The sequence below is a fragment of the Mytilus californianus genome, unplaced genomic scaffold (assembly GCF_021869535.1).
Source record: "Mytilus californianus isolate M0D057914Y unplaced genomic scaffold, xbMytCali1.0.p SCAF_3, whole genome shotgun sequence".
In the NCBI taxonomy this organism is placed as follows: domain Eukaryota; kingdom Metazoa; phylum Mollusca; class Bivalvia; order Mytilida; family Mytilidae; genus Mytilus; species Mytilus californianus.
In genome coordinates, this window is record NW_026262679.1 from 6,780,485 (window position 1) to 6,800,753 (window position 20,269).

General features: G+C 33.2%; 1 protein-coding gene across 1 annotated transcript in view; it reads left to right on the top strand.

The window, feature by feature from the left end:
• The window catches only part of LOC127733894 (4-galactosyl-N-acetylglucosaminide 3-alpha-L-fucosyltransferase 9-like), a 30,586-nt gene extending 17,177 nt beyond the window's left edge, over positions 1 to 13,409 (top strand). The window contains exons 3-5 of the mRNA XM_052243341.1: positions 5,995 to 6,089; positions 9,357 to 9,400; positions 12,172 to 13,409. Coding sequence (XP_052099301.1) covers positions 9,367 to 9,400; positions 12,172 to 13,244 — 1,107 coding nt within the window. The 5' untranslated portion in view covers positions 5,995 to 6,089; positions 9,357 to 9,366 and the 3' untranslated portion in view covers positions 13,245 to 13,409. The remainder of the gene's footprint in view (positions 1 to 5,994; positions 6,090 to 9,356; positions 9,401 to 12,171) is intronic.
• Positions 13,410 to 20,269: the final 6,860 nt, after the last annotated feature.

A 20,269-nucleotide genomic window follows, 5' to 3' on the forward strand; every position in this document is an offset into this window, starting at 1 on the left:
TTCTAGCTCATCTAGCCCCAATCATCATGTCAGGCATTGTCATTACTAAAAAACATTAAATGTCTTCTAAACTGAGAAACAATTTCCACATTTAACCGAAATCTTTTACTTATGATACTGACAATCCCCCACAAAGTAATATAAATAGAACCATACAAATAGTAAGCAAATACATCTTCTCAGATACCATCTCCCATATAAAAAAAAATCACATTAAGAAAAAAATGAACCTATTATGTGTTCCTCTCCTAGCTACAAAATGTATCCAAAATCAAAGATGTGGAACATATATATTCTATCATAATCATTTGGTAATTAATGCAATTAGTATCTGTTGAACATAAAAAACTAAATATTACATAAACAACACCCCTAATGCTCATGTTGGCTGTCATTGTGCAACACAGTTAATACATAGAAAACATAAAACATAGAACTCCTTTTGTCATATAAAACACTGTCAAACATCCAATCATACTGTCCACACTGATCTGTGTCCACACTTGTATGTTACAAATATTTATCAATCTTCTGTTTAGATAGATGCAACATCGAACATCTGTTAGTTTCAAATATATAAATGTTACATATATATTAAAAATGAAATATTCTTAAATCCTCAATCAATAAATGGTTGACTTTTCCATTGTATCCCTATAAAAATCTTTGTATTTCAAATGAGTAAAATCAGTATGTCATGCGCGAAATCTGGTAGAGTGAGGATGTCAGTATGAGAAATTTGTAATATTGCTAACTCATTTACTAATTACAATCTGTATTCATAATGTTTTGTTTTCACTTTTGATATACATCTTGTAAATTTCTATAAAATCAACTGTTGACGCATGGTTAGGTTTCCCAATAGCTTACACTGCTCCTTGGGTAGTGTGAGTTGAACAATAAGAGATCATATCAAATGGTCCAATCTCGGTAAACCATCAGGTCACTCTCTACAAATTGAATTAAAACTAGAAAAGAGAACAGGCAGACAACGTCAACGTATAGAACAAGCTATTGATAGAAACACCATTCATAGGCAAATCATAAACACGACAAGTTCACAGATGTTCTATAGACTAATAAGAAGAGACAAGAGGGAGATAACTTTCAGATATAAAAAAAAAAACTCCAAAAAAACTGATGAAGATCAATTTCTCTTTCTACTTAAAGATCAGAGGAGAGTTTTTGCAACCTACTACGAAGACCTGTGTGCACCAAAACCAAATCAATACGATACGCTCTATGTAAATTTGTGCACAATTCTACAAAAGGAAGTAATGAAACGTTTTGAGGACCCTGAAATACCTATGAACTACTTCACTGCCTCCAATATCACAAAATCTATAAATGAACTGAACATGAACAAAAGTGCTCATTTGGACTCAGTGCAGAACATGAAATTTTGCAAAAAAATAAATAGAACCCTTTTAAACTGAATTATTCAACATAATTTGGAAACGGTTAGGACCCCTAATAACTTCAAAAGTTGTGTACCCCGTATTATAAAAAGACAAAGATCCTACTTCTGTTAATAGTAACCGTGGCATAATAGATACTCCAGTCTTAGGAAAGGTATTTGAATACTGCATCTTACCAAAACTTAATCCGGCAAATATTACTGAATTTCAATCTGGCTTTACTGAAGGACTAAACCCTTTTTTCTACAATTTTATAATAACAGGATCAAAATATGATCAAACAAGGAAAAGCTGTGAATTCTACATGGGATTTCTTGCTGTCCAATCAGCATTTGATGTTGTACAGTCCTTTGATGGTGTGAACTTCCCACTTACACCATACACCATTACATCATTCACCATACAACATTACACCATACACCCTGAGCCATTACACGATACACGTTACACCTTTGCACCATACACCTTACACATTACACCATAATGCAATTTAATGTCAAAGAAAGCGTGCGACTACAAAATTATTTATTTATCTTAAAAAACGAATTTTGATCACAATATTGTAAATTAATGTATAAAATTAAAAATCAGTTCCTATCAATATTTTGCATAGTTTTAAATGTCGTACACCATTCATTCACACCATACCCGATCACACGTTATACCATTACACCATTCCCCTTACACCATACACCATAGCACCATACACCTTCTATCATTGCACCATATGTCATACACCATTACACCATACACGGTTTTTTTGGGAGGTTTACACAATCCAAGGGCTGTACAACATGACATTATTTTTGATAAGATATAAGATTACGAAATCTTTTTGTTAGGCTTGTTATCAAAAAATTACACACCAAATTGAGTGCAAAGGTAAGATGGCAAGGAGACATCGGCGAAAGTTTTCCCGTGCTCCAAAGTGTACAAGGAGAAATCTTTTCTACCCATCTATACAAAATCTGTATTCACGATCATCTTCTGGAATTTGAAGAAGTTCTCTAGGCTACAACATGGGAAACATATATGTTGGAACACCCACATGTGCTGATGATATGTTCTTCATTTAATCAAACAGAGACAAATATCGAATAATGTTGCTGAGGGATATTCAAAACAATACGATTACAAGATTTATCCATCTAAAACAAATATTGTAACCTGTGGTAATACCGTAAAGTCTCACTGTACTCTGCATGATACAACAGTAACAGTTTCCAAGGAAGCAATTCATTTAATTATTTCAAGAAGTTAGAAAAAAGAAGGTAAAATTAATGTAGCCAATCGCTTAAATTATGAAAGCAAAGCTTTATATGCATTGATGGGAAGTGGGGCGCATGGGACCAATGGATTAGACACAGTAACATCTTACATAATTTACAACACCAATGTTTTGCCACGATTGCTATACGGATTGGAAGTTATTCCTCTAAACAACACTACCATTTAACAGCTAGAAGCATTCCATGGAAAAACCTTGAGACATCTTCAATCATTACCTCAGCGGACAGCCATAGCAGCAATATACGTTATGATCGGCGGACTCCCAATCAAAGCTGAAATACATAAAAATCAGTTATATTTCCTCAATAACCTATCAACTTCCAAAAATCAGAAGGTACAAGACAATAAGCAAATGTCTGTTAATTTTAACAACCCATACAGTTTCTTGTGAACAATTAGAGAGGTTTTGGCAACATACGGGTTGGCACCACTCCACCAACTGCAAGAAACTATATCTTTAAAAACAAGCTTGAAATTTATGGTAAAAAAGAAGTTAAAAAAACTACTGGCACAACACTCTATTGGATGATGCTGAATCAAAAACAACCCATAATAAAAGGAATACAAATAACTTCGTTATTGGAACAAATAAGTCCGTTTGGAATATCCACGACAAAACAAAAGTCGACACACGCAAAGCCATTATAAAAGCCTGAATCTTATCAAGAACATCCATCCTTAACTTTGATAGAGCTAAATTAAATCAGTGTCCAACATAATTATGTCAGCTATGTCGTTTATCAGTTGAAGATATTACTCATTTTCTTCTAGACTGTCCACTTTTAGCGAAAACTAGTACAATTTTTTTTTAACCGATCAAAGATGGATTAATACAAAATACTGTTGCCACAACCTGGCTTTGGTTATTCAACAATAAACTGGACATAATAAGACTTATGATAGACCGTAGACACTTTTCTCATCTTTTTACTGACACCAATCTGATGAATACAATAGAAACATCTAATAAGGAACTCTGATACAGGCTTCACATCAAACGCTTGAAAATGCTTGAGGCAAGGCGTAGTTGATGGTCTAAAGCAAACATTGTTAGACTAACAGATAAAAGCGAAAGACAATTGCTGCATCGTATTCTATGTACATATACATATATATATACGTACTTTGTGTGTGTATACGAAAGAGTATATATTTACTGGATTTTACCTTTTACCGATTGCAATTTTATCTATGCAAGAAAACTTCAATTAATCTGTAGTATGTCATGCGCAAAATCTGGTAGAGTGGTGATGTCAAGTTGGGAAATTAATTATATTGCTAACCCATTTACTAATTACAACCTGTATTCATAATGCTTTGTTTTCACTTATGATATACATTATATAAAGTTGAAAATTTCTATAAAATCAACTATTGACGGACGATTACTGTTCTCAATAGCTTACACTAGCTCTGTGGGTAGTGTGAGTTAAGCATTAAGAGATCATACCATAGGGGCAATCAATAATATCCTTAAATGTCATAGATTAAAATGAAGAAATAAAGAAATTTTAGAGTATTTCCTGAAAAAGAGCACTTTCGATTTACTTCAAATTACCAAAGATATTGAATAGAACAAGATGTGAAACCAACCATTAACACACCATTCATATTGCTATAGCTTTCTGAACTCATTATTTGCTATTTTAGAAGGAAAATGATGATAATAATATTTCACAGTATTGTTGTGATGCTTATTCCACATTTGCTAGAGATATAGGGGAGGGTTGAGATTTCACAAAAGATGTTAAACCCCGCAACATTTTTGCGCTTGTCCCAAGTCAGAAACTTCTAGCCTTTGTTAGTCTTGTGTTGTGTTTTTTTTTTTTAATTTTGGTTCATTTGTATATTTCGGAGTATAGTGTGGCATCCATTTCGCTGAACTTGTAAACATTATTGTTTAGGGGCCAGCTGAAGTCCGCCTGCAGGTGCGGGATTTTCACGTTGCAAGTAAGAACCATTAGTGGCTTTGTGCTGGTTTCTGCTGTTTGGTCGGGTTGTTGTCTCTTTGTTACATTCCACGTTTCCATTTTCTATTCTCTATTTTATTGTCAATTATATTATAATAATGGAATATTTAGAGTTTCATTAATTCATAATGGCAGCTTATTCAAATTTAAATCCATAGTTATAACTGGTAATTGTGAAAAATCTTCCGATATGAAAATTAAACAGCAATCGAAATGGTGCTCAGAACCATTAGGAATATCTAGAATGTCATTGTGTTCATAAAAACTGTAAAACATACTTTTTGACAATCCTTGGTCAATATAAATGATTTTCTTTTTTTTTTAAATGTTCTTGAATGAACCATTTCTTATTTCATTTGTCAAGCTTTAAAGGGGAATCTGAAATGTATGAGGTCTACACAAATTCTTTAATCCCGCCAGTTTGTATGCATTTCTTATAAGTGTTGCTCTATTGCATCTTGTTCTCCAGCTATTGGTGCATATAAAACGGGAGAATCTAGCATCGTAATGGAGTAACAAAACTAAACGTGTTTTAACAAAATCGCTTAAAGACGAACAACAGAAGCTATTCCACACGGTCCTAAAGCGTTTTACACAGTTTCTCACTCTCACAATTAGGTGTGTAAAATTCAAAGTGGGTCACCCACTTGAAACAGGAAATCAAAAACGTTCCAATGATTGAAAAAAAAAATGTCTCTTTTTTGGACCTTCGTATATGTTTTAGTAGTGTTCCTGTTGCTCAGTTTTTTAAGTTTTCTTAGTACGACTGTTTTCTGTCTTTTCGTCGTTTGTTTTGTATTTTACCCTGGCTTAGTCACTTACACCTCGATTTGTGAATTTTGATTGTCCTTTTCGTGTCAGCCGCCTCTTTAGAACTTGAACCATTGCACCATTTTGTTTAAGTCAAATTGTTTTTTGGCTTTTGTTCGAAAAAAAGGAATAAATAAGGATACAGGTAGGTAACAGGGACCCTAGCATCCGTTTGAGTTAAAATATACCCCTATGACATGCCTGGGTGGTGCTTGGGGGAATTCTTTCCCCCTTATGGGTCATTGCCTATAGGGTGATTTTTTGGCCTTTGGGGTTTGTTTCACGCGTTTTTCTTCCTGAGGACGTATCTTCTTAACAAATAAAAGACGTCAAAAAGTTAGCCTCGCCTATGCCATGCGAATGGAAAAAAAACCGAGACGGGATTTCTGGTACAACATTAGCATGTGCCCCACATTACTATGTAATATACAATTGTGCGACTAAAACAACTGCAAAATCTTCACCTGCCCGTCTTCGATATTTTATGTTCAGTTTCTTATTTACAGCTTCAAAGCAAAACAGATCAAGGCTACACACCTCTACGATTTAATGCATTTTGAAAGGAAGCTTTTTTTTGTTAATCATGTTGATAGCTGAACGTGTAAGTAAATACATTTATATATTATTTATATTTATATGTTATTTATATTTAAATGTTTTTATATTTAGTAAAAATAAAACAAAGAAAGAATAAATAAGCAATAAATAAACAGGTTATAATATAAATGTTCATCTTTTAGCAAGTGCAATTAACCAGGGCTGTGGAAATATCTGTTGTGAATACTTGTTCCTAGGAAAGTAAAACTACAAATTTTACTTATCCAGAAGAAAATGTGTACTTGCCCTGAATTTCCTCAAGATGTATATTAAAATCAACGAAGAGATGAAAACAAATAGTTAATTTATTTATTATTGAACGAATATTTGCACACAAGTCAAACTTTATAGTTTGGTGGGCTAAGTGTGGATTTTATCAACAAACTGGAAAAATATTTATAGTATTCCTAAATAATGGTATTTTACATAGCCTTTCTAAATCAGAACAACATATTTAGAAATTCTTTCTACCCTTTATGTGTTTACCCCATTTCTTGTCAGCCTACAATTTCTTTTTTTCGTAAAAACAAAGTTTCTTGCCTCAACATCTAATTGCTGAGGCTGCGACAGTTTGTTTCGGACGCAAAACATGATGAACCAACAATCCATAGTCAAAATGTACGTTCAGTCTCTGTTTGACGTTTTATTTAGACATCAACAAATTTGTCAAAACCTTCATCATGTTCATGCAATTTTAAGACATTGGAACAGTAATTTTATGATAGAGAGAGGAGGAAGATACTAAAGGGATATTCAAACTCATAAGTCGATGACAAACTGACAAACTCAATGACAAAACAACGACCAAAGTACAAACCCGAAGCGATTAATTTATGCATCTGTGAAACTGATATCGGGAATTTTATCACGCTGCTGTTTTCTAACCAAAAGATTTTGAAAAAGTTTTCAATATTATTCTAAAATAAAATAATACTTTCTTTTTTTTTCTTTTCTCAGATGAACATCTTTTTTTAAAGAGAAGAACATTTAGAAGATAGAACATTCAAATAATAATTGTTGCTATTTGTTTCAGTTAAATCAATTTATGACTATTGAACAGCGGCATACTACTGTTGCCTTTATTCAGTAGCTTACACAATGTTAACTGTTTACAACATATGAATATATTGAATATTATTTAATGTTGAAAAGTGTTTATTTGTTTTAATATTTTCAAACAGTTGTCTTTGATAAGGAAAACAATATACAGCTTTTAAGATTTGTCTTTGGTGTTCTTGCAAGGGACACTACTCCTGCAGATTTAAAATTGCCATATATTTTGTCTATTTGGATTGTATTTAATGGTCTACATTTGGTTTAACAATATTTGTTGCAATTTCAAATTTTGACTTCTTTTCGAATTTTGTATACACTTAAAATGAAGCTGACTTTGATTTGAATTGCTATTGGTGTCCATTCAGTTTAGCTTTTTTATTTGTTGTCATACAAAAGGAGGGTACACCGGAATTGAAAGTGATACTAGCTAAAACCAAATGATGTTTTAAAATACTTCTATCATTAAGAACAAGAAAAACATATTCAAAGGGAGATGACTAAGAAACAAAATGATATTTGATGGTAGTGCACCAGAGACAATATAGTCCCAGTTTCCATGTGGCTTCTTTACCAGTTAATATATGTTTTTGTTATCATAGCTAATACTACCTTATATAAACATGTTCTTGCCACACGAATTTCATGTTGATATCACACGGCTTTGTTATATAACGTGAATTTCATGTGTGGCAACGTTTAAATCACATCATTCATGAAATCCTATCATTTTGTTTTAAACAATCCAACATTCTAATTGCTATAAATTTCCTTTTTACATTTGTAGTAGAATGACATTTTAATCGTTTGTATGCACATATTTGACTTACAGGATTGTACGTCGGTCTGTTTGAAATTTCTATTTTGATAATATCATATTGATCTATTTGTTATATTTACTTATTAACATATGCTACATCGACTTTTGAAAGACCCAAATGTTATTAAGCACCGGTCCTACCCTCATGCCAAATATGTTGACCAAGGGCTTCACGAAACATTTTTCTAAATTATTAAAATCAATGTGATCAGCATTCAAAACTAGGCTTGTAAGTTATTGTGAAATTATCTACTCTTGGGGTGGCGTCAATGAGACGTGTATACTTAACAATTCAATAGATCTGTTAGAGTACATACAATTTAAGTCTCTTTCCTCTTGCAATAGTATGAAAACATTTGACTTCTCTATCGTTCACACAAGTTTTCCCTATTTCAAACTAACAGACAAATTGCCAATATTGGTCCTGCCTTGTTTCCTTAGCAACAATGGCTGAGGTAGATATAAGTATCTTGTCTTAGGGAAGAATTCATCGAACATTGTAAAACATTACGCCTATTCAACCATAAAAACCCTTCAAACTGACTTTATCAAGATGTTTGATTTCTTGATTGACATAAATTATTTGTTACGGTTGCAGGACGTTTTTTTGTTTTAAAAACAAGGGGCATTCCCAGTCGAAATCATTTGTGCTTTTCCATGTTTTCTTTTTGCCGACTTGTTCCTTTGGTCATATGAGGCTGACTTCCTTCATGAACTTATTAGAAAGAAGGAAAAGAGACTTCCACTCAGTCGTCATTTGAGATCCCCTGACCACACTTATGCAGATCTCAATCGACTGACTATTACCATCATTAACCACATCACGGCTACGTCTAGGGAGGAGATAATCACTCGGGAAAGACTTTGGATAAGAAAATTTGCCACCAAATTCGAACAATGAAATTTTTAGTTCAAATTGCGCAGTGATAATCCTCCCCCCTTTCCTCTTGATGTGTTTATTTCATTTTTAATAAATAAATACGCAGCCTCTGCTGAAAATATTAGATATGTGTACACTTTGAATTTTAGAATTATACAAGTTTTGTTCGGTTTTTAATGTGTATTAAGCTCAAGATTGCTTTAATGTAATCAAAAAAGAATTGATTAGATATACCATACTGATGAAGGATATCTATTATTCTAACTATTAATACTTGTATTTACTGTTTCCTTTCTTGATATTGATTTTGTTGTGTACACTTTTACAGCGCAACTATAATTCATTCATTCTGTACAGTATTGTTTTTCTTAACGATCCAGCGTCTTTGTGAGAAAGATCAGTGACTATTATCTAGTCGTTTTATATAATTTTTCTCAATGTTAGATCTGTAAATTTGCGTTAGGTTACTTGTGTTTATCCCTAAACGGTTTTTTACAATGTGTCTTTACATTTTTCAGATACTCAAGTATGATTCTTTCCTCGTTTATTAACCCCAGATTAGGTAAGTTTGCAAGAACATTATTTATAATAACCTGGCTCGATCAACCATAGAAAAACTAATCACTTCTCGTTATACTTTTTTCTAAAACCAAAATAAATAGAATCACGCCGAAGATGAACATTTCAATAAATTCATTGCATGTCCAGTTGTGTATTTTTCTACGAATCATTACTTAAAAAAGTGATTTGTATCGACTGCAACAAATCTAAATAAATTAGATAACCTTTTTTTTCATTTTTATACGACCGCAAAAATTAAAATTTTTTTGGTCGTATATTGGTATGACGTTGGCGTCGTCGTCGTCGTCGTCGTCGTCGTCGTCGTCGTCTGGCGTCGTCCGGCGTCGTCCGAAGACACATTGGTTTTCGCACTCTAACTTTAGTTTAAGTGAATGGATCTCCATGAAATTTTACCATAAGGTTCAATACCACGAAAGGAAGGTGGGGATAGATTTTGGGGGTTAATTTTACCCAAAAGTTAAGGAATTAGGGACCAAAAAGGGGCCAAAAATAAGCATTTTTGTAACTTCCAGACAATAACTTGTGTGTAAGTGTATGGATCTCTCTGACATTGTACCACAAGGTTCCATATCACAAAGGGAAGGCTGTAATTGATTTTGGGGGTAATTGCCTCAAAATTTTAGGAATTAGGGGCCAAAAAAGGGGCAAAAAACAAGCATTTTTCTAGTTTCATGACAATAACTTGTGTGTAAGTGTTTGGATATTTCTGAAATTGTACTACAAGGTTCCATATCACAAAGGGAAAGCTGGAATTGAGTTTGGGGGTAATTGCCCGAAACGTTTAGGAATTGGGGGCCAAAAAGGGGCCAAAAATAAGCATTTTTCTAGTTTCCAGACAATAACTTGTGTTCAAGTGTATGGATCTCTCTGAAATTGTAATGCAAAGTACCATACCACAAAGGGAAGACTGGGATTGAGTTTGAGGGTGATGAATCATAAGGGGGTTCAAAGAATTTGGGGGGGGGGGGGATTTTTTTTTTCTTTCTTTTTCTTTTTTTTCCTTTTTTTTTCTTTTAAAATTTTCCATTTTAAGTTGGTTATTTCTGATTTATATTTAAAAGCATATTATAATGATATGGTAGGAGATACACACCAAACAGGATGTGTAAATTATTATTTAATAAGTATATTGCAATAGCAAGAAATTTTCAATTGCACAGTATTGCACAATAGCATGAAATCTTCAATTGCAGAGTATTGCGCAATAGCAAGAAATCTTCAATTGCACAGTATTGCGCAATAGCAAGAAATATCCAATAGCACAATATTGCGCAATAGCAAGAAATTGTCAATTGTACAGTATTGGGCAATAGCAAGAAATATTCAATTGCACAGTATTGTGCAAAAGAAGATACTTCGTATAAATTGCTTATTTCTTGATCAATTTCAATGGGGTTTTATTCTTGAAATCTTGGGGTCTTTAATATGCTGAATCTAACCGTGTATTAAGTTTTTGGATTTTGGGCCCCGTTTTTAAATTGGTCCACATTGAGGTCCAAAGGGTCCAAAATTTAACTTTGTTTGATTTCATCAAAAATTGAATTATTGGGGTTCTTTGATATGCCGAATCTAACAGTGTATTTAGATTCTTGATTTTTGGTTCCGTTTTCAAATTGGTCTACATTAAGGTCCAAAGGGTCCAAAATTAAACTTAGTTTGATTTTAACAAAAATTGAATTTTTAGGGTTCTTTGATATGCTGAATCTAAACATGTATTTAGATTTTTGATTATGGGCCCAGTTTTCAAGTTGGTCCAAGTTGGGGTCCAAAATTAAACTTTGTTTGATTTCAACAAAAATTGAATATATGGGGTTCTTTGATATGCTGAATCTAACCATGTATTTAGATTTTTGATTTTTGGGCCCCGTTATCAACTTTGTCCACATTGAGGTCAAAAGGGTCCAAAATTAAACTTTGTTTGATTTCATAAAAAATTGAATTCTTGGGGTTCTTTGATATGCTGATTCTAACCATGTATTTAGATTATGGATATTGGACCATAATAGGTGAATGTCCAATTTAAAATTTTTAAGTTCTTAGACCACATTCATTCTGTGTCAGAAACCTATGCTGTGTCAAATATTTAATCACAATCCAAATTCAGAGCTGTATCAAGCTTGAATGTTGTGTCCATACTTGCCCCAACTGTTCAGGGTTCGACCTCTGCGGTCGTATCAAGCTGCGCCCTGCGGAGAATTATATTATAAAGTATTATATTGTGTAGTTTTATTGATAGGGAAATCATGTCAAAGATATCCGATAGCCGACAGATCTTCAAAGAGTCGTTCCTTATCCAATGCTTCCAAAAACAATTTTAACACTTCAGAACTAGCTAAAAGAGAGGTGAAAGATACCAAAAGTGATATTCAAACTAATAAAGCAAAAACATGACGAAAATACAAACAACAGTACACAACACACAATATCAAAAATGAAATACAGAGCAACACGAACCGAAAAAACCCAGAGGTCATATAATGTGCTCCGGAAAGGAAAGGAGATCCTGCTCCATAGGTGACACCCGTTGTGTTGCTATTTTATGTACCAACCCAGTAATCATTTTTATTCTATAAGTCACATTCGAGACGAGATAATACCGTTATTTCTATAAGTTTGTTGTACAGTATTCATTACAAGTGTTTATAATTATGATAGCTTTATACTGACGCATTAACAGCGTGATGGTAGATAAATGTAGGATTTTTCACGTGCCAAATTCTTCAATAGTTGTGTTATTATTTATTTTTTCAGCCAGGACTGTTATAGGTGTAACAGCTTTCTGTTTTTGGATACCTATGCTGCTATTAATTTATGGACAAATGGATGACTTGAAAAGAACAGATTTTCATATGATCAAGAAACAACAACAATCATTAGGGGCAAATGTTTCAGAAACCTCTTTTTCTATATTATTTTATGCTACACCTGTTTGGTTTACTCCTAAATCTTTCGATTTTGATAAATGTAGCTACAGAAACTGCAAATTAACAGAAGACAAAAAACTACTTTCCACCAGTGAAGCTGTAATTTTTCATCATACTTCATTTTCAGCATTGCCAGAAAAGCCAAATGGTCAAGTATGGATATTTGCTACTTTAGAGAGTCCATATCTTACTTATACACGCTTTCAAACTGATAAATTAAAGAGGAAATTTAATTGGACAATGACGTACCGAAAAGACTCGGAAGGGTTTTCACCGTATATAATTTTGAAGAAACGACTTCACATTCCAGTAAAAAATTACCCTTCTATATACATGAATAAAACAAAAAACATTGCTTGGATCGTGAGCAACTGTCGAACTCAATCAAATCGAGAAGCTTATGTGAAAGAACTATCGAAATATATTGATGTTGATATTTATGGAAAATGTGGGAAACCCTGTTTATTCAAAGAAGATTGTAAAACACATTTAAGTAAAAGTCACAGATTTTATCTTTCTTTTGAAAATGCATTATGCAGGGACTATATGACAGAAAAAATAGCAAACATGTACAATTCTGATAGAAATTTTATTCCAATCGTTCGAGGTGCACCTAATACAGGAGATTATTTGCCACAAAAGACATATATTTCAACGTCAGATTTTGAGTCACCCCAGAAACTGGCGGCGTTTCTAAAGATGTTAGGCCGCAATGAAACACGTTATATTTCATATTTGAAAGAAAAAGACAAATATGTGGATATATATGGAAAGTTAAAAGCGGGACTTTGTGATATATGTTATCATTTAAATGTTAAAAAACAAAAGCCAAAAACTATAGATTTAAACAAATGGCTATGGGAAAATCAGTGCCATACGCCAAATGACATACCCACTTAAAGTGATGAAATTGTTTGGAACATATTTGACATTTGAAATGCTTTACCAATTGCAATATTTTGTGTTTATGTCATGTTTTGAGAAATTTACTTTTTCAATGTAGATTAAATCTAACTGTATTTCTTGTCATAAATTATATTAAGTAAATATATTTACGACGTCGAACTGCAACTTTGTTATTCTTTGAATGAAAATCTAGGATCCTTCCATAAGGGAGGCTATCCCAATAAAAGGTGACTCGTTGACCTGTCCCTTCAAACGACCGAGCAATGTTTCGCAGATTTCAAATTTTGTTTCATGCTGTTCTCAAGCTAGTGAAGTATAACATGCGATAACACAAAGAGTCTGAAATAATGACAAGGTAAGCCAAACCTCAAGATTCCTATGATACAAAAGTGTTATATTCGTACCAATATGTTGATAAGCAAACATCCACATCTTATCAGAATAAAATTGTCATACCTTAGCAACATGTTTTCAAGCCGAATATTACATTTTCTTTGATGCTCAAACGTAACAATATTATTTCCTAGAACTATACCTAAGGGAATCAAAAGAAGAAAAATATGAAAAATGATAAATGTTACCTTTTTTTTTTAATTTTTCCTATTGACTGTTATCATGATAAGATCATGTCAGTGCCGTCTCTGTATTTAAATAATAATCATTTATGGTTTTGTTCACTTCATGCAGGAATATAGCTTTGCCTGCCATAGTAAATATCACATCCGTTCTTTATATGAATATAGCTTTGCCTGCTATATTAAATAGCACATCCGTTCTTTATATGAATATAGCTTTGCCTGTCATAGTAAATAGCACATCCGTTCTTTATATGAATATAGTTTTGCTTGCCCTAATAAATATCACATCCGTTCTTTATATGTTTTCAACTTTATCAAATATCACATATACAACTGTATGGATAAGAGAAGGACAAATGAAATATATTATATTTTTATGTGTGTTTACTGTTTGGTCTTATAAGATCTTGATTTATAGTACGGTCATATTTCATTTTTATTTACTATATGTATGTAAAAGTTAAGATAAAAAATTCATTTATATGATTTTATGTTTAAAGCAACTATATGCACAGGATTTATTTTGTTTATACACAGTTTTGATCTAAAAGACAAACCAACATGGTTAGAATATACAAATAATAACACCATAACAAACACAGTTCCATTCTATTATTCTTGTCATGGTTAGAAAATAAAAAAAAAAAATACAGGGTCGCAAAGTTGGTTACTCATTCCTTATTCCTTATTCGTTACTTATTCTTTATTCCTTATTCGTTACCTATTCCTCATTCCTTTTCGTTATCTATTCGTTACTTATTCCTTATTCCTTATTCGGTGCCTATTCGTTACGTAATCCTTATTCCTTATTCGTTACCAAATCGTTACTTGTTCCTGATCTTTATTCGTTACTTATTCCTTATTCCTTATTCGTTAACAAATCGTTACTTATTCCTGAAACTTATTCGTTCCTTGTACGATTTTAATATGTTTCTCCCTTTTTATGCTTTATTGTCTGGTAAAAGTTTTTGGTTTGTAGAGGTAAAATTACTCTTTTAGCGCGTAGGTACCCGTTTTTTGCACTCGACTGATACCCTGTTATGTATTCGCTTTTTATACGTTACACCTTTTTACTGCTTTATTTTTGTGTTTCTGGTGTTAGTTCTTGGTTCGAAGAGGTGAAATTACCCTTTAAGCGCGGGTAAATCCTTTTCCGCGCTGGACTGATACCCTGTTACTTATTCGCTACTTATTTGTTCCTTATTCGATTTTTATACGTTGAACCTTTTTAATGCTTACTTTTATTTTATATTCTTGTCTCTTGTGTTAGTTTTTGGTTGGTAGAGGTGAAATTATCGTATTATCACGTATGTACCCGTTTTTGCGTTCGACTGATACCTCGCTATTTATTCGCTACTTATTCGTTCCTTATTTGCATCTTATACGTTGCACCTTTTAATGCTTTTTTTAATTTTATTTTCTTGTCTCTGGTGATAGTTCTAGTTATTTGAGTGAAATTAAACCTGTTAGCGCGTATGTACCAGTTTCTGCGCGTGACTTATACCCTGTTCATTATTCGCTACTTATTTTTTCCTTATTATCTTTTTATACGTTGGAACTTTTGAATGATTTCTGTTCTGTTCTTTTCATGTCTCTGGTGTTAGTTCTTGAATCGTTAAGTCGAAATTACCTTATTATCGCGTATGTACCCGTTTCTGCGCTCAACTGCTACCCTGTTACTTATTCGCAACTTACTTGTTCCTCATTCGATCATCATACGTTGCACCTTTCTAATGCTTCATTTTCTTGTCTCTGTTTTTAATTCTTGCTTGGTAGAAATTAAACTACTCTATTAGCGCGTATGTAATCGGTTTCGCGCTGGACTGATACCCTGTTACTTTTTCGGTACTTATGTGTTCCTTATTCAATTTTTTTACGTTACACCTCTAATGATTTCTTTTCTTTCCTTTTCTTTCCTTTTCTTTCCTTTTCTTTCCTTTTCTTTCCTTTCTTGTCTCTTGTGTTAGTTCTTGGATGGTACAGATGAAATTACCTGATAAGCGCGTATGTACCTGTTTTTGCGCTCGACTGATACCCTGTTACTTATTCTCTACTTATTCGTTCCTTATTCGTTTTTATACGTTGAACCTTTTTAAATGCTTTATTCTTTTTTATTTTCTTGTTTCTGGTGTTAATTCTTGGTCAGTAGTGGTAAAGCTACCCTATTACTGCGTATGTACCCATTTCTGCGCTCGACTGATACCCTATTACTTATTCATTCATTTTTTGCTTTTTATACGTTGCATCTTTTCAATACTTTCTTTTTTTGTTGTCCCTGGTGTTATTTCGTGGTTCGTAGAGGTGAAATTACCCTTTAAGGGCGTGTGTCACTTTTTTTTTCGCTGGAGTGATACCCTGTTATTTATTCGTTACTAATTTGTTCCTTATTTGGTTTTAATACATTTGACCCTTTTAATGCGTTCTATTCTGTTATATTCTTGTCTTTGGTGTTAGTTCTAGTTAAGTGGAGTTGAATTAACCCTGTAAGCGCATATCTACCAGTTTCTGTGCTCCACTGAAACCCTGTTATATATTTGCAACTTATGTGTTCCTTATTCGATTTGTATACGTTGCACCTTTTTAATGGTTTATTTTCTTGTCTTCTGGTTTTAATTCTTGCTTGGTAGAGGTAAACAATACTGCTTCATTAGCACGTGTTTACCCGTCTTCTCTCTGGACTGATATCCTGATACTTATTCTTTTTTTATGTTTCATCTTTTTAATGCTTTCTTTTCTTTTAATTATTTGTCTCTGGTGTAAAAAAAAGTAAAATCACAAAAATACCGAATTCCGGGGAAAATTCAAAACGGAAAGTCCCTTATCAAATGGCAAAATCAAAAACTTGAACACATCAAACGAATGAATGGATAACGTCTGTCACATTCCTGACTTGGTACAGGCATTTCCTTATGTAGAAACTGGTGGATTGATCCTGGTTTTATATCTAGCTAAACCTCTAACTTGTGTAAGTTCGTGGTTCTTAGAGGTTAAATTACTCGTTTACCGCGTATGTACTCGTTGTTGCGCTGGACTGATACCCTGTTACTTATTCTTTCATTATTCGCTTTTAAAAATTTAATACTTTTCACCATTTTAATGCTTCCTTTTTTTCTGTTATGTTGGTTATTGGTTGGTAGAGGTGAAATTATTCTATTAGCCCGTGTGTACCTGTTTTCGCGCTCGACTGGTTCCCTGTTACTTATGCGCTACTCCTTCGTTCCTTATTCGATTTTTATACGTTGAACCTTTTAAGTGCTTTCTTTTATTTTCTTTTCTTTTCTTTTCTTGTCTTCTGTGTTATTTCTTGGTTAGAGGCGAAATTACCCTTTTAACACGTATGTACCCGTTTTCGCGCTCGACTGACACTCTGTTAATTATTCGCTACTTTTTCGTTCCTTTTTTAATTTTAATACGTAGAACCTTTTTAATGCTTTATTCTCTTATATCATTTTGTCTCTAATGATTAATCCACAATCCAAATTCAGAGCTGTATCAAGCTTGAATGTTGTGTCCATACTTGCCCCAACTGTTCAGGGTTCGACCTCTGCGGTCGTATCAAGCTGCGCCCTGCGGAGCATTTTATTTTTTTACTATATGTATGTAAAAGTTAAGATAAAAAAATCATTTATATGATTTTATGTTTAAAGCAACTATATGCACAGGATTTATTTTGTTTATACACAGTTTTGATCTAGAAGAAAAACCAACATGGTTAGAATATACAAATAATAACACCATAACAAACACAATTCCATTCTACTATTCTTGTCATGGTTAGAAAATACATAACAAAATTACAAGGTCGCAAAGTTGGTTACTCATTCCTTATTCCTTATTCGTTACTTATTCTTTATTCCTTATTCGTTACCTATTCCTCATTCCTTTTCGTTATCTATTCGTTACTTATTCCTTATTCCTTATTCGGTGCCTATTCGTTACGTAATCCTTATTCCTTATTCGTTACCAAATCGTTACTTGTTCCTGATCTTTATTCGTTACTTATTTCTTATTCCTTATTCGTTAACAAATCGTTACTTATTCCTGAAACTTATTCGTTCCTTGTACGATTTTAATATGTTTCTCCCTTTTTATGCTTTATTGTCTGGTAAAAGTTTTTGGTTTGTAGAGGTAAAATTACTCTTTTAGCGCGTAGGTACCCGTTTTTTGCACTCGACTGATACCCTGTTATGTATTCGCTTTTTATACGTTACACCTTTTTACTGCTTTATTTTTGTGTTTCTGGTGTTAGTTCTTGGTTCGAAGAGGTGAAATTACCCTTTAAGCGCGGGTAAATCCTTTTCCGCGCTGGACTGATACCCTGTTACTTATTCGCTACTTATTTGTTCTTTATTCGATTTTTATACGTTGAACCTTTTTAATGCTTACCTTTTATTTTATATTCTTGTCTCTTGTGTTAGTTTTTGGTTGGTAGAGGTGAAATTATCGTATTATCACGTATGTACCCGTTTTTGCGTTCGACTGATACCTCGCTATTTATTCGCTACTTATTCGTTCCTTATTTGCATCTGATACGTTGCACCTTTTAATGCTTTTTTTAATTTTATTTTCTTGTCTCTGGTGATAGTTCTAGTTATTTGAGTGAAATTAAACCTGTTAGCGCGTATGTACCAGTTTCTGCGCGTGACTTATACCCTGTTCATTATTCGCTACTTATTTTTTCCTTATTATCTTTTTATACGTTGGAACTTTTGAATGATTTCTGTTCTGTTCTTTTCATGTCTCTGGTGTTAGTTCTTGAATCGTTAAGTCGAAATTACCTTATTATCGCGTATGTACCCGTTTCTGCGCTCAACTGCTACCCTGTTACTTATTCGCAACTTACTTGTTCCTCATTCGATCATCATACGTTGCACCTTTCTAATGCTTCATTTTCTTGTCTCTGTTTTTAATTCTTGCTTGGTAGAAATTAAACTACTCTATTAGCGCGTATGTAATCGGTTTCGCGCTGGACTGATACCCTGTTACTTTTTCGGTACTTATGTGTTCCTTATTCAATTTTTATACGTTACACCTCTAATGATTTCTTTTCTTTCCTTTTCTTTCCTTTTCTTTCCTTTCTTGTCTCTTGTGTTAGTTCTTGGATGGTACAGATGAAATTACCTGATAAGCGCGTATGTACCTGTTTTTGCGCTCGACTGATACCCTGTTACTTATTCTCTACTTATTCGTTCCTTATTCGTTTTTATACGTTGAACCTTTTTAAATGCTTCATTCTTTTTTATTTTCTTGTTTCTGGTGTTAGTTCTTGGTCAGTAGTGGTAAAGCTACCCTATTACTGCGTATGTACCCATTTCTGCGCTCGACTGATACCCTATTACTTATTCATTCATTTTTTGCTTTTTATACGTTGCATCTTTTCAATACTTTCTTTTTTTGTTGTCCCTGGTGTTATTTCGTGGTTCGTAGAGGTGAAATTACCCTTTAAGCGCGTGTGTCACTTTTTTTTTTCGCTGGAGTGATACCCTGTTATTTATTCGTTACTAATTTGTTCCTTATTTGGTTTTAATACATTTGACCCTTTTAATGCGTTCTATTCTGTTATATTCTTGTCTTTGGTGTTAGTTCTAGTTAAGTGGAGTTGAATTAACCCTGTAAGCGCATATCTACCAGTTTCTGTGCTCCACTGAAACCCTGTTATATATTTGCAACTTATGTGTTCCTTATTCGATTTGTATACGTTGCACCTTTTTAATGGTTTATTTTCTTGTCTTCTGGTTTTAATTCTTGCTTGGTAGAGGTAAACAATACTGCTTCATTAGCACGTGTGTACCCGTCTTCTCTCTGGACTGATATCCTGATACTTATTCTTTTTTTATGTTTCATCTTTTTAATGCTTTCTTTTCTTTTAATTATTTGTCTCTGGTGTAAAAAAAAGTAAAATCACAAAAATACCGAATTCCGGGGAAAATTCAAAACGGAAAGTCCCTTATCAAATGGCAAAATCAAAAACTTGAACACATCAAACGAATGAATGGATAACAACTGTCACATTCCTGACTTGGTACAGGCATTTCCTTATGTAGAAACTGGTGGATTGATCCTGGTTTTATATCTAGCTAAACCTCTAACTTGTGTAAGTTCGTGGTTCTTAGAGGTTAAATTACTCGTTTACCGCGTATGTACTCGTTGTTGCGCTGGACTGATACCCTGTTACTTATTCTTTCATTATTCGCTTTTAAAAATTTAATACTTTTCACCATTTTAATGCTTCCTTTTTTTTCTGTTATGTTGGTTATTGGTTGGTAGAGGTGAAATTATTCTATTAGCCCGTGTGTACCTGTTTTCGCGCTCGACTGATTCCCTGTTACTTATGCGCTACTCCTTCGTTCCTTATTCGATTTTTATACGTTGAACCTTTTAAGTGCTTTCTTTTATTTTCTTTTCTTTTCTTTTCTTGTCTTCTGTGTTATTTCTTGGTTA